Below are 13,771 nucleotides of genomic sequence, written 5' to 3' on the forward strand. Positions count from 1 at the left end.
ATTGTTGTAGAATGCAATTTGTTGTTCTTCTTGAAGATACCAGATTCTTCTTCTAAACATTTTTCCTCAAAGGAATCTGGTCTAGCCCAACAAGCTTTTACAATGTGACCCATTTTGCTACAAGGTTTGCATTGACTATCCTTGCTCCAGCATTCACTTGTTGACTGGCCCATTTTGGCACATCTGTGATATGCTTGTGCTGTTTTGACTTCTTATGGGCAGTTCACAACTTGTGGATCTTCTTTCCTGTACCAAATGGTGAAGCCTTTTAGCAGCCTGTTGCATTGGCACTGTGACTTCTCTGCTGTCTTTCAAGTCCATAGAATCGCTACTGTGCAGAAAGAAGCCACTTGATCCGCACATCTTTGGACTGTGGGAGGAAACCAGAACACCCAGAAGAAACCCATATAGGCATAGGGAGAACATACAAACGCCACATAGACAGTCACCCAAGGCCAGAATTGAACATGGGTTTCTGATGCCAAGAGGCAGTAGTACTAACCACTGTTCCACCATGCCATCCAAGTCAAAACACATTGTTAAGCAATCTTCTTTGGATAGTTTCATTTTGGAGGACACAAACTTGACAATCTCAAAGAGTATTTTCTAATGACTCACCAGACTCACAATGTTGTGCCAGCCATTTTAAGGTTGCTACAAACTGAGCAATGCTTACACCTTCCATTTGATTTCTTCAGTGGAATATGAACTATTCCATGATGATCAGTGGCTTTGAAGGGTAATGCTCTTTAAGGATCTTTGCCAGTTCTTTGTAAGTTTTGGTGCCTGGCTTTGCTCGATGAACCAAGCTCTGGTGAATGTTTTACTTTCTGTCATACTGAGAAAAGCTAGTACGAGCAACTTGTTTGCAATTTTATTTGCTTGTACGAAGTACTGAAATCATAAGAACATAAGAAATAGGAGCAGGAGTAGGCCATCTAGCCCTTCGAGCCTGCCCCGCCATTCAATAAGATCGTGGCTGATCTGTCGTGGCTCAGTTCCACCTTGTAAGGATCAATCTGAATAGGAACTCCATGATTCATTTTCTTCTACGAAAGGAGCCTAATTGACCCACCATTTCTCTTGCAAGCATGAGCGACTCAAGACTGCTCAGTATATATTTTTATATTTTACTGTCTTACCCGTATTCCCCTTTTTACCCTGGAGATGATCATCCTTATGTACTTTTTTTTTCCAAATGGCCCCAGTCACACTAAAATGAATGATTTTGAAACTACCAACTCTGAGTTGAGGTAGTCCAAATTCATTGCTGCTAGACTCGTTAAGCAATGGCATTCAACGTAATCAATTTTATTAGTCCCAATTGGGTTTAACATAGACTCCAGATGTGAAAGAGAGGATCCCTTTACATTGATTAATATAATTGGGATGCACTTTTTATTTACGAAGGAATAGGTCATACTGCTCTGATTTTGAATGCATTTCCTCAGTATTATGTTTGTTTTCCTCAATCGCTATATCAAGAAGACGTTTTGGCGTTTATTAGTAGGGGGATTGAATTTAGGAGTCGCAGCGTCATGTTGCAACTGTACGCAACTCTGGTGCGGCCGCACTTGGAGTACTGTGTGCAGTTCTGGTCCCCACGTTACAGGAAGGATGTGGAGGCTTTGGAGAGGGTGCAGAGGAGGTTTACCAGGATGTTGCCTGGTATGGAGGGGAGGTCCTATGAGACTGAGGGATTTGGGGTTGTTTTCGCTGGAAAGAAGGCGGCTAAGAGGGGATCTTATTGAAACATATAAGATGATTAGAGGTTTAGATAGGGTGGACAGTGATAGCCTTTTTCCTCGGATGGAGAAAGCTAGCACGAGGGGGCATGGCTTTAAATTAAGGGGGGGTAGTTACAGGACGGATGTCAGGGGTAGGTTCTTTACCCAGAGGGTGGTGAGGGATTGGAATGCCCTGCCTGCTGCGGTTGTAAATGCGCCTAGTTTGGGGGCATTTAAGAGATCCGTGGGTAGGTTTATGGACGAAAAGGGATTGGTTTAGGTTAGTGGGTCATTGTTTTTTAACTGGTCGGCGCAACATCGTGGGCCGAAGGGCCTGTTCTGCACTGTAATGTTCTATGTTCTAACATCAGCACTCAATACAGATGCCATGTTTTGACTATTACCAAGATAAATAATTGAGACTAATTACTTTGTGTCCTTTATGGTTTGCCTTTCTTGCAGATCCGTATGTCAAAGTTTGGCTTATGTACAAAGACAAGAAAGTGGAGAAGAAGAAGACAGTTGTGATGAAGAGGTGTTTAAACCCCATCTTTAATGAGTCTTTTGTGTTTGATGTACCGACGGAGATATTGCGAGAGACAACTATTATTATCACTGTGATGGATAAAGACAAGCTGAGCAGAAACGATGTTATTGGAAAGGTTCGTACAAAATACCAATTGATGTTAATTGATGTATTGTTTTAACTGGGTCCTAAGATTGACGTCACAGTCTTGGCTTCACATGAAGTGGGTAAAAGTGTATCCAATGAGCTGTTTCTCAACCTCACAGTGAGAAAACCACTGATGTCCCGGAACCAGTGTGCATCATTTTTATATGTGAAGTTATCCACTTTGGCAGAAATAATCGTAGGAGAGATTATTATTTAAAGGGCGAAAAGCTGCAGCATGCTACGGTGCAGAGAGACCTGGGGATCCTTGTGCACGAGTTGCAAAAACCCAGTCTACAGGTGCAGCAGGTGATCAAGAAGGCAAATGGTATGCTGGCCTTTATAGCGAGGGGGATTGAATATAAAAGGAGGGAGGTCTTGCTGCAACTGTACAGGGTACTGGTGAGGCCGCAGCTGGAGTACTGTGTGCAGTTTTGGTCACTGCACTTGCGGAAGGATATATTGGCCTTGGAGGGAGTGCAGAGGAGGTTCACTAGGCTGATACCGGAGATGAGGGGGTTGGACTATGAAGAGAGACTAAAAAGACTTGGTCTGTACTTGGAGTTTAGAAGGCTGAGGGGGGATCTTATAGAGATGTATAAGATAATGAAGGGGATGGGTAGGGTAGAGGTAGAGAGATTCTTCCCGCTTAGAAAGGATAGCAGAACTAGAGGACACAGCCTCAAGATAAGGGGGGGGGAAGGGGGGTGCAGTTTAGATCAGAGTTGAGGAGGAACCTCTTCACTCAAAGGGTGGTGAATCTCTGGAATTCTCTGCCCGTTGAAGTGGTGGAGGCTACCTTGCTAAATAAATTTAAGTTACAGGTAGATAGGTTTTTGATGGACAGGGGAATTAAGGGTTATGGGGAGAAAGCGGGAAAGTGGAACTGATCCACTTTAGATCAGCCATGATTTTATTGAATGGCGGGGCAGGCTCAAAGGGCTAGATGGCCTACTCCTGCTCCTATTTCTTATGTTCTTATGTTCTTATTTTAATGTGACCAGTTTGATTACAGTTTAATAATCTACATAATTTGTCAATGCTTCTCTTATAAGTTGTGTCATGAACCACACTGATGTAATCTGTGAGGACGTCCCAACGTGAGATGTTGGTTTGTGGTGGTGTATATTATTGTTTTTTGAAACAGTGTGAGGAGTCAAATGAAACCAAGAGAATAAGCAGCCCAGTTGTAGTGTACCAATTACTAATGGCAATGTATTAATATAAAGAAAAGACAAATACACATAAAGAGGACTATAATTCAATAAGACATTTAAATCCTGGAGTAATACACATACAGTTTTATTTATAGAATTATTGAATCATACAGTGCAGAAGGAGGCCATTTGTCCCACCTATGCCTTATCCCCATAACTCAATGCATCTACCCTAGCTAGTCGCCCCTGACATTAAGGGGCAATTTAGCATGGCCAATCCACCTAACCTGCACATCTCTGGAGTGTGGGAGGAAACCAGAACACCTGGAGGAACCCACGCAGACATGAGGAGAATTTGCAAACAGTGACCCAAGGTGGGAATCAAACCCAGTCCCTGGCGCTGTGAGGCAGCAGTGCTAACTACTCTGCTGCCCCTAGAAATAGCCCTTATTCCAAACTTTATCCCCAATACCTCAACTCAATAAGATTTCTCTGTTCCCAAACAACATCCACCTTAAATCAAAGCCAAATCCAGGCTATAGTTACCACACAATACAGGGAGGGTGATCCAGTGTAGGAATCATCTTTGCTTGGTTCAGTGAAGATGGGTAAACTGCCTTTACAAAGGTATCTGCATTAACAATCTGCAGGAGTTGTCAATTATATCCCGGCTCTTTTTGATTTTGCTCACCGTACATGGGGCCGTCTATCTCTCCTACCGTCTTGGACCCTCAAATATTAGCATCTGTATGCCTCGCCTGATCTCACAGACATCTCGGTTATCTACTTCCTGATGACACAGCCATTTACATCTGATCTTATCTAGCCGTCTGCTAATCACATCATTGGAAAAAGGATGCATCTCATCAGCCGCTTTGAATGTGGGCTGCTGGCAAATTCTCCATTGTCTCTGTGTAGATTGAATCCCATCATTGTCTTTGTTAGTTCTGGGTCTTGTTGTTACCAGGCAAATACATCATAATTGGAACATTCTGAGCTGTTGAAGACATCAAAATGGAAACTTTACCACAACTCAAAGAAGCATGGGAAATAATTTCAGCTTCCGGCATCAAAATCAGTGTCATCACTCCATTCTCAGAAAAATCCATCCTCGAGCCGTCAGGCTTTGTAAATAACTGCTCCAACTACAAACTTCCTTTCTCCTCCAGAGTTAAGAAAGAGAACAAAGAAGAACAAAATCAGCCTGGGAAACAGGCCCTTCGGCCCAATGAGCCCACGCTGCCAACTCAACACCACCTCTCTACCCATGACCCCTATCTAATGTTTTATGGCCATCCAGATTGAGGGAAAACTGATTTAGGGACAATTTATTCCTGCCAATCAGCCTAACAGCACATCTTTGGGGTGTGGGAGGAAACCGGAGCACCCGGAGAAAACCCACGCAAGCACGGGGAGAATGCGCAAACTCCCACAGACACCGGCCCAAATCCATGTGTCTGCACAGCAATCAGCGATAGTCACTGAGCTGTCATCTTGCCCAGTATCTGGTCCAGTTTAGGCTCACACTAACGACATGAAGCACTAGGCCAATCTCGAACAACCAAGAGCAGCCCCAGTACGACCCATCATGTGTATGCCCCTCGTTGGACACGAGGTGGACCGACTTAAAACCTGTGAATGAAAAGAGAAAAACATTATTATCATACTATACCCATTTACATTTCTAGGGACACCCCAATGCTAATGACCCTTAATTAAAGGTTCTCCTATATCCACCCATCTCCAACTCAGTCATGTGCCTGTCTAAGCTACTATTAAAGGACTCTAGCGTGTTTGCTTCCACCACCTTACTTGGCAGAGCATTCCATACCCCCACTACCCTCTGTGTGAAAAACCTCCCTCTAATATCTGTGTTGTACCGCTCCCCCCTCACCTTAAGTCCATGGCCCCTTGTCCTACGTGGATTATGGATTATGTTGTCATCTTCAAAGTATGTGACCTTTTACAACACTGAATTTAAATCTCACCAATCAGATGTTCATCCCTGTCACAGCACCAAAATAGCCTCAAGTCACAAGTGACATCATTTTTGTTTACTTGTTCTCCTTTGCCTCTGCTACCTTCCATCCTGTTGACCATCCATTATTCCTCATGCTTTTCCTTTTTTTCAGCTTGGTGGAGTTGCCCTCACTTGGTTCCATTGTTAGCTGTACTGCTTATCTGCACAATGGTAGCTAAAGAATGCTTGCTGTTAGATTTTGTTTCCATCCCCTCGCTGTTTACTTTTTTTTCAATATTCATTCATGGGATATTGGTATTGCTAACTTTGCTCATCCCTAAGTGCCCTTGAGAATGTAGTGGTGAGCTGTCTCAGCTCCCACCTCTTCTTAATTCATGCGCTGCATAAATTAACATAATTTGTGACATAATTCAAGAAAATGGATCATCTTCCATATGGACATCACTGATATCCAATTCTACCTCTTCACCACCTTCCTCACCTCTCCACTGACTCAGCATTGTCAGAATACTTATCCAGCCTTAGAGGAACCACTATTAGTTCTAGTTCAACATTGGGAGAATTGATTCCATCCCCCTCCTCAGCTACTGTCTCAGACTGGACCAATCAGCATCCTGTTCAACTTCAGACTGAACTTCTGAACCTATCAGCTCTGACAAAGGGGCAACCTCACTTGAAATGTTAGCTCTATTCTCTCTCCACAGATGCTGTCAGACCCGCTGATCCAGCGCTTTCTGTTTTTGTTTCCAAACCAATATACTTTTTACCCCCCCCAAAAAACACAATTGATGTAACTTCCACCCCTGCCTAAGGTAATCATTCACTGAAACCTTTATCACCATAAAACTCACCGTTGCATTGAACAGCTGTCTATCTTTCACCATCCACAGATTTCTACTTATCCCTAAATTAGATCCATCACCCTATCCTGTACCATGTTCTATTGAACTACGAACACCATCACCGTTACTGTATGCCAACCTGGACACAACAAGGTCCTACAGATAGCAATAAGTTGATTTCTGAATGATCTATTTCACTTGTGTTGGATGGGGGATAAGTACAGGCAAGGACACTGGGAGAGATGCCATGAAATCCTCTATTCCCACCTAAGTTTCCCCATAGATAGCATCTCTCCAGTTCCAGCATGGCCTCAATGCTGTGGAATGTTCTGATCTTTCCAGCGGCATGTTTCATGGAGGTGGGAGCAAAAAATTCAGAGAGGTCAAATGTTGGAATCTCGCCAATTGGAAATTAATTTGGAATTTTCCCCTTATCGCTTTCATGGTGGGCTTATATGAAGGGTGCAGTTTCCGCTGATCCTTATTGGGAACATGTATTAGCATGGAATGAATACTCATTAAAATGCATTCCTACTCCCAATCACATGCTAATGCAGTGGGAAATTAAACTAGACTAAATCTCAACCAGGTATGAGTGGTGTGCAGCTGTGAACCCTCACTTCACTCGTGACTTTGAGATGAGTGCAACATTCAAAGCCTACCTATAACAGCACTGCCCCTGGTTCTGAGCAATGCCAGTGTGACACCACAGCTCATAATGGGTGCCTCCATACCCCGGGAGGACAGCACTCGATGTGTACTGCGGGTCTTGGGCAGAGGTGCACTCTGAAATCAGCATTACAACTTGTGGCATGGATGGTGAAAAGGGCGATAGAGACATGGGAATCAGTGTGGTATGTTGGAGTTAGTGAAGGACAAGGATGTGAGGGACAGTGGAGTTGCGGTGATGGGGGAGTGGGAGTCAGAGGATGGGGAAGCTGGAGCTAAACGTGGAAGACTAAAACTCGGACACAGGAGATGGTGGATGGGAATCAAACTATATGAACGGGAGCAGATGGACGTGACTCCGGAATGGGGTAGGCTGGATGGATTGTGTTAGTGTGATAGAAAAAGGATGGGTTGCACAGAGACCCAATGGTGGGTGTGGGGCGGGAGGGAAGGGGGTGGGCATGGGTGGAAGGGAGCAGGCGTTGTGATCATATGATCAGTCATGAAGGAATGGGAAAACTCAGTGAAAGACAGTCATAGTCTCTGGTCTGGGACTAAGAGGTCAGAATGGGAGACTAAAGGCAGATCCTGGGTATCTGTTAACCTTACAATCAGAGTGAGAGATTAAAGGCAATTCTGGGCTTTGTGGGTCATGATGCAGGACTATGCATGGCATGCACATCATAGACCTGCTCCGAGGAGAACAAGGGATAAGGCACAGATTGGTGTGTTGGATGTGGTCATTGTCTTACAGTCAGTGGCCACAGCTTTGTCTGCCTTGAAACTGGGCTGCAGATGTGATGGTTAGGGAAGTCAATTACAGCCTGTAAATGGGAAAAGGTAATAAAAGAGAGCAGGTTGCTATTCAAAGGTCTCCGAGGGGGATTCTTCATGTGACTGTGTACATAGCCTCAAGATTGGGAGGGATGAGGCCCACATGGGGTACAGGAACATCAACAGTGATGGGTTCAGTGGTGAGGGCTGGAACATCCACCACAGTTATAGTGAGGCCCAGGATTACCTGGGATGGCTGGAGAATAACCGAAGGGAGATCATGAGGTTCCAGGAAGACTGGGACACTGCCAGGGATTATTAAGACAAACTGGAAAAGATTCTGCAAGGAGGAGTCTGAGGCAATGTGGAAGGAGTCCACAGTGAGTCTAAGGGACCCTTTCAGAGGCAACCTTGAACTGCTATGACTCTCAACATTGAAACAGAGTCAAAGCTGAGACAAGAGGAAGAATTCCTTGAGAAGGTGCAATTGGAGCCACTGCCTTTTGTTGAACTTTAATGGGAGACTGCAGGAGCCACTGGCTTCATTTGGGCATTAACAGAGATGTATGTGAGAATGGAAAATTCAGGCAACCATTAGGGAAGCTGCATCTGCCAGATCATCAATGAAAACCTCTTTCTCCAATTGGCATGCTAACAGGTCAGAAGGCATTCAGTCATTGCTGAAGTACAGGTTGAGCTTAATCACTGAACCAGACCAGAGATTGCTGGAGTGCTTTTGTGAGATGACACATTTCATGAATGCATCCAAACGTCTTCCAACCTCAGGTATCAGGGTAGGTATCTTGGTTATTCATTAATCTGTTACATCTATCAGTCCACAGGGAAAAGGAGGATTGAGTAATGGAGCCTATGCTCAATGCTGCCTCATAGATGGCAGTGAGCTGATTAAGCAGAAGGGCCTGATGCTGACTAGCCAGGCTTTGGGAGGAGGCCCGGCATGACGTCCATAGCGTAGGTGGCCCTGATAAGAACAAGAGGATGAGGAAATTAGACCCATCCTATGAAGATAACGTGCACAACTGAGGATCTACTGAAGAACACTTTCCCATCTGGAGATGAATACAAGACAATGCTGCGCTAGTCTGTGCTTGTCCAGGGATGTGGTGGATCATATCTGCCACATTCTGTGGAAAGATACAATGCCTCCTGGACTGGGAAGACATTCTCTGCCCTAACCCTTGAAGGGCATTGCCATTCTCAATTTCTTTGCCTGCAGGTCATTTCAGAGATCCACTGGAACCAATACGGCTTCTCAATCCTCAATACACAAATGTATCAAGAAAGTGACAGATGCCCTCTACAGGAAGGCTCATCATTATGTAAGGTTGCTGCGCCATGAAGCCAGCTGGGCTGCTGGATCTCTGGGGTTTGCTGCAATCTCAGGCTTCCCAAGAGTGTACTGTGCAATTGATTGCACACATCTGGCTTTGAGAACTCAATGGCAGCAACCCCTGATGTCTATTAACAGGAAAGGTTTCCATTCCCTGAATGTTAAACTGCTGTGTGATCATCAGAACTATGTTATGCACAATTATGCCTTCTATCTGGGAGTTCTCATGACTCATACATCCTGAGACACTCCCAAGTGCCTCAAATATTAGAAGGGCCTCAAGATTACAAGGCTGTCTGCTTGGGGATAAGAGGTACTTGCTCAAATATGGCACATAACACCCATATGTCAACCTGAGTGTGTCTCAGAGGGGAGATAAAATCTGGTTCATAGCTTGACACGATCCATCATCAAACAAAATGTTAGCATCCTGAATATGCAATTCCGATATTTAACCCACTCAGGTGGGATTCTGCAGTTCTGTCCACAGAGAGTGGCTCGCATTGTGGGCTGTTGCTTCCTTCACAACTCGATGCTTCAAAGGGAGAGGATCCCTTTTCAGAGGGAAACATGGAGGAGGCTGAGACTCCTCGGATGAAGAAAAATGGGAAGGTCAGAAACGTAAAGAGGGAGATGAGGGTCAACTTGCAGGTGAGGATGCCATCAAAGAAGCAAGACGGACCTGTACCATATTGATAACCGCAAGTTTCTTGAAGAATTAAGGTGCAGACAATGGGACACAGCTACATTTCTTCTCCCCCTTAGTACCATGCCAATGGAGTGAAAGGCCTTTGTAGTGACATTGAGAGCAAGTTCAGCATGAATCCTCATGACTTACCAGATCTTAATTTTTGGACAGGTCAGTAATGAACCCAGTATCCCTGCGCTCGGAAGTGGAAGTCAGTAGAATGCAATTGCTATGTCAAAGGATTGCTTGCATTTTTCACAACCTTAATGGAGGAATGTTTAGCAGACACTGAGATGCACACATGGTGAGACAGATCCTTATGGCTTCTTGTGCTTTGACATTATCAATGAAGACAGCCATCTCATTCTTAGAAACAATTACAGCTAACTCTCCAAAGCTATGGGTAGCCAGTACAGGTTACTAACACATTTTAAATTTCCAGTAAAGTGTTTGACACATCTCCCTGAGGACGCAAGGGTGGGTATCACGACTCAGCTACATGTCACATGAGTACGAGGCTCAAAAAGGGAGGTGATCATTGAGTGGGAGCATCGTTCACCCTCGCACTAAGAGGGTAGACAGATGCATATGCTACAATACTTTCAAATAATGAGACCATTCTCATGAACAGCAAATGTATTTACAAAGGGGCCTGATATATAGTGATTGAACAACGAGACCCAGAAATAATGTCAACGTTCTGTTATTTTTCTAACCCTACTGCTATGTCTTGTTGCATCCCTGGCAGCAAAGGTGGAGGCAGCCTGCTGTTGTAAAGTGTGTTCATGTGACATTTAAATGTGCGATTTCCCACCAGCAGGCAGTAGGCTGCCAACAAACAACACCGCCCCCCCCCCCCCCCCCACCCCCACCCCTACCCACATTCGCATCTCTGGAATGGAAATTTTCACCTGTAATTTTCTAACTTCAACCTTCAGTGTAGTGAAAAAAGAGGGATGTACAAAGATATATTTGATATTTGATTCAGCACAGGCCTAATTTTAAATATTCCAGTTTAAAATGATCCAGCCCAAATTTGTGCAAGGCTGGCGGCCACCAGTCTGCCAAATAGACTAACATGGTAATTATTGTCCATTAAACCACTTTGTTATTAATCCCTATGAATACAATGTGTGCAGCAAGAGCCCTAACTAAGCAAACCTTACCATCTACAAAATGAACATCTTTAATATGAATAGCAGCCTTGTGTGACTTTGAATGTATCTGTCCAATTTCCATTGGCTTTTGATCAGAAAAATGGACCAACCGTCCTATTTCTGTAGAAGAGGCTAAAAGAAAAGGGTCACCATACCAGGCCACCGCTGGTCCTGTCTCCAATCTAAAAACCTCAATAGTGGTTGCCTTACTCTTGCCTTAGCATGTGGAGATGTTTCTTGATGTTTTCAACAAATAGGGATCAAATTTAGAACTTAAAACAAATGACTTGCTGTTTAAAAATGTGAAACTGATGCATGATTTTTGTCTCCCCCCCCCCCCCCCCCCCAAGATATACTTGTCTTGGAAGAGTGGACCTGGAGAAGTCAAGCATTGGAAGGATATGATTGGGCGGCCACGACATGCTGTGGCTCAGTGGCACCAACTCAAGGCATGATTATTCACCAAATCAAAAGAGAGGGAAAAACAACTGACGTAAGACAAGAAGACAACATCTGATTAACCTTGACATTTTAAGTATGCACAATGAAGCACGTGGACTGAAGTCATGGATCACTCAGTCAACACTCTGGGAGCCCAGCAGCCAATCCATATGCCATGGACTGAATAGCATTGAGCTGCCAGGAACATTTTTTTTAGTCAAGAGGTCATATCCACCAGTGCTTCAACACTCCTCCCTCCCCCCTAAAAATCCCCACATATTTTGGTAGTGGCATAATTCATTTTCTGTGTCTGAGGAGTCTGTGGCCAGTTGTCACGTGGCTTAGATTTTAGTTTTTATTTTCCTGTGACAAAAAAAAGCAAACCGTTCTTCCAGTAGTAAAGGAAGTCGCTGCATCGAGAAAACAAACTTGTACTTTTTTTCCCCCCGGAATAAGCTGACATTTGTAGTGTTCCGGTGCAGGTGTAGATGCTAGCGGTTCTAAAGACACCCATTTCACCTATCTCAGTCAAAGTAGTGAGGGGGGAGGGAAAATCAAGAAAAACAGGAACTTAAAATCTGTGTGCGTCTCTCTGTGTGTGTTTGTGTGTCTGTAACTATATAAAGTGTGTTTTCGTGCACACAAAATAAGTACTCAGCCATGCCCTTAATGCATGGGTGATTTTCTCTGCACTTTTTAAAATGCACAGTTTGGTTATGAAAAATAAGATATTAATGGATTTTGGATTTTTAGAGGTGGTTTTTAAGTGGACAATGTCTGGTTTACACAGTATTTTAACTTGGCTCTTCTTTATCCAGGGCTTATAGAACTACCATATTGGGACAAACAAAATTCCCAAAGGATTTGCTTGCAGAAATCCCAGTGGTTCATACAGTATTGGCCTAGAATTCCGAAAGACAACTAATAGGAATTTTAAAATATTGTATTACCATTCCTATAAATATTCTCCAATGTAACCCATGCAAATGTTCCATTTCCATGCAAATGTTGTGCAGTTTTACATTATAATCAGGTATATGTAAAGTAGCATTGTTTCGCTGAGTATAAAATGGCCATTATTGCATATATGGCACAGCATAATTGGGGTGGGAGCCTTAAGGGCACCGAACATAGATCTAGAGCTCTCGAAAAATAAATAATTCCTTTGGCTCATTTAATATCTGTTGTCAAAATGGTCTAATCACAGTCCGAGTAAGAGAAGGTGATATGTAGCATTACATCATGAGACAGTAAATGGCGAATTGCAGTAAGCATAGACAAAGAATGCATGCTATTCATATTAAATATCATAGCAAAGAGACAGGTGAATTACATGAGATGCTACGGCATGAGTCACACCTACAGTTCCTCAGACATTGAATTCTCAATTTAAGCCTTGTAACAACAAGCAGAGAGTAGGTCACAGGAAAGTAGGCAGGTTGGAGACTCTTTATTTCAGCTACGATTATAGACCTGCTTACAAAGCAACTTTTCAACAGTATAGAATCGGAGATAGAGATCATCATTCCTCTACTTTTTCCATTTTTTTGTTGTAAATTTTGTTTTAGTGCCGAGAAATGAAAAGTCTTAAATTTTGGGCATCAATTTTCTTGTGCCATCATGGTACCAGTCAGGTATAGTATTCCCTCAACTGTACCAAGTGACCACAGCAAAAAAATTGTCCATAGTTTGTGGAAGCACATTGGCATGTTCACAAGGGAGTCTTTTTTTATGAATTGTGATATTGTCAATTTGCTGCCTCCTATTATATGAAATTTTGTACTATGATCCCATGTTAATAAGATAAATACAACCTAAACTTACTTCATATGATGGACCCTTAAATGAATAGAAAGGAGGGACTTTTATCCCATCACTGAGTTTTATTTGAATACAGGATGCATATTGAAAGAACATAAGAACATAAGAACATAAGAAATAGGAGCAGGAGTAGGCCATCCAGCCCTTCGAGCCTGCCCCGCCATTCAATAAGATCATGGCTGATTTGTCACTGCTCAGTTCCACTTTCCCGCCCTCTCCCCATAACCCTTAATCCCCTCTCCTATCAAAAACCCATCAACCCGCGTCTTAAAAATATTTAGCGAGGCAGCCTCCACCACTCTCTGCCTCCTATTTGACAACCAATCCTCTATCCACGCTAACACCCTACCCCCAACTCCATGTCCCTCTATCCACCGCCCTAGACACATCCTCATAGAACTCCAGTAAATTTGTCAGACACGAATTAAATTAAATTAAATTAAGGCCAACCTTTAATTCACTGGATTACTCATTTCCTGTGCTGGACTTAATT

General features: G+C 43.5%; 1 protein-coding gene across 3 annotated transcripts in view; it reads left to right on the forward strand.

Annotated features, from left to right (window-relative positions):
- The window catches only part of LOC145343861 (synaptotagmin-7-like), a 644,682-nt gene extending 631,319 nt beyond the window's left edge, over positions 1-13,363 (forward strand). For all 3 annotated transcript variants that reach the window (XM_080190321.1, XM_080190322.1, XM_080190323.1), the window contains 2 exons: positions 2,190-2,389; positions 11,367-13,363. In XM_080190321.1, the coding sequence (XP_080046447.1) occupies positions 2,190-2,389; positions 11,367-11,471 (305 nt within the window). In that variant the 3' untranslated portion in view covers positions 11,472-13,363. The remainder of the gene's footprint in view (positions 1-2,189; positions 2,390-11,366) is intronic.
- Positions 13,364-13,771: the final 408 nt, after the last annotated feature.

This window comes from Carcharhinus amblyrhynchos, chromosome 6, assembly GCF_965287045.1.
Source record: "Carcharhinus amblyrhynchos chromosome 6, sCarAmb.v2.hapA, whole genome shotgun sequence".
NCBI classification, from domain to species: Eukaryota; Metazoa; Chordata; class Chondrichthyes; order Carcharhiniformes; family Carcharhinidae; genus Carcharhinus; species Carcharhinus amblyrhynchos.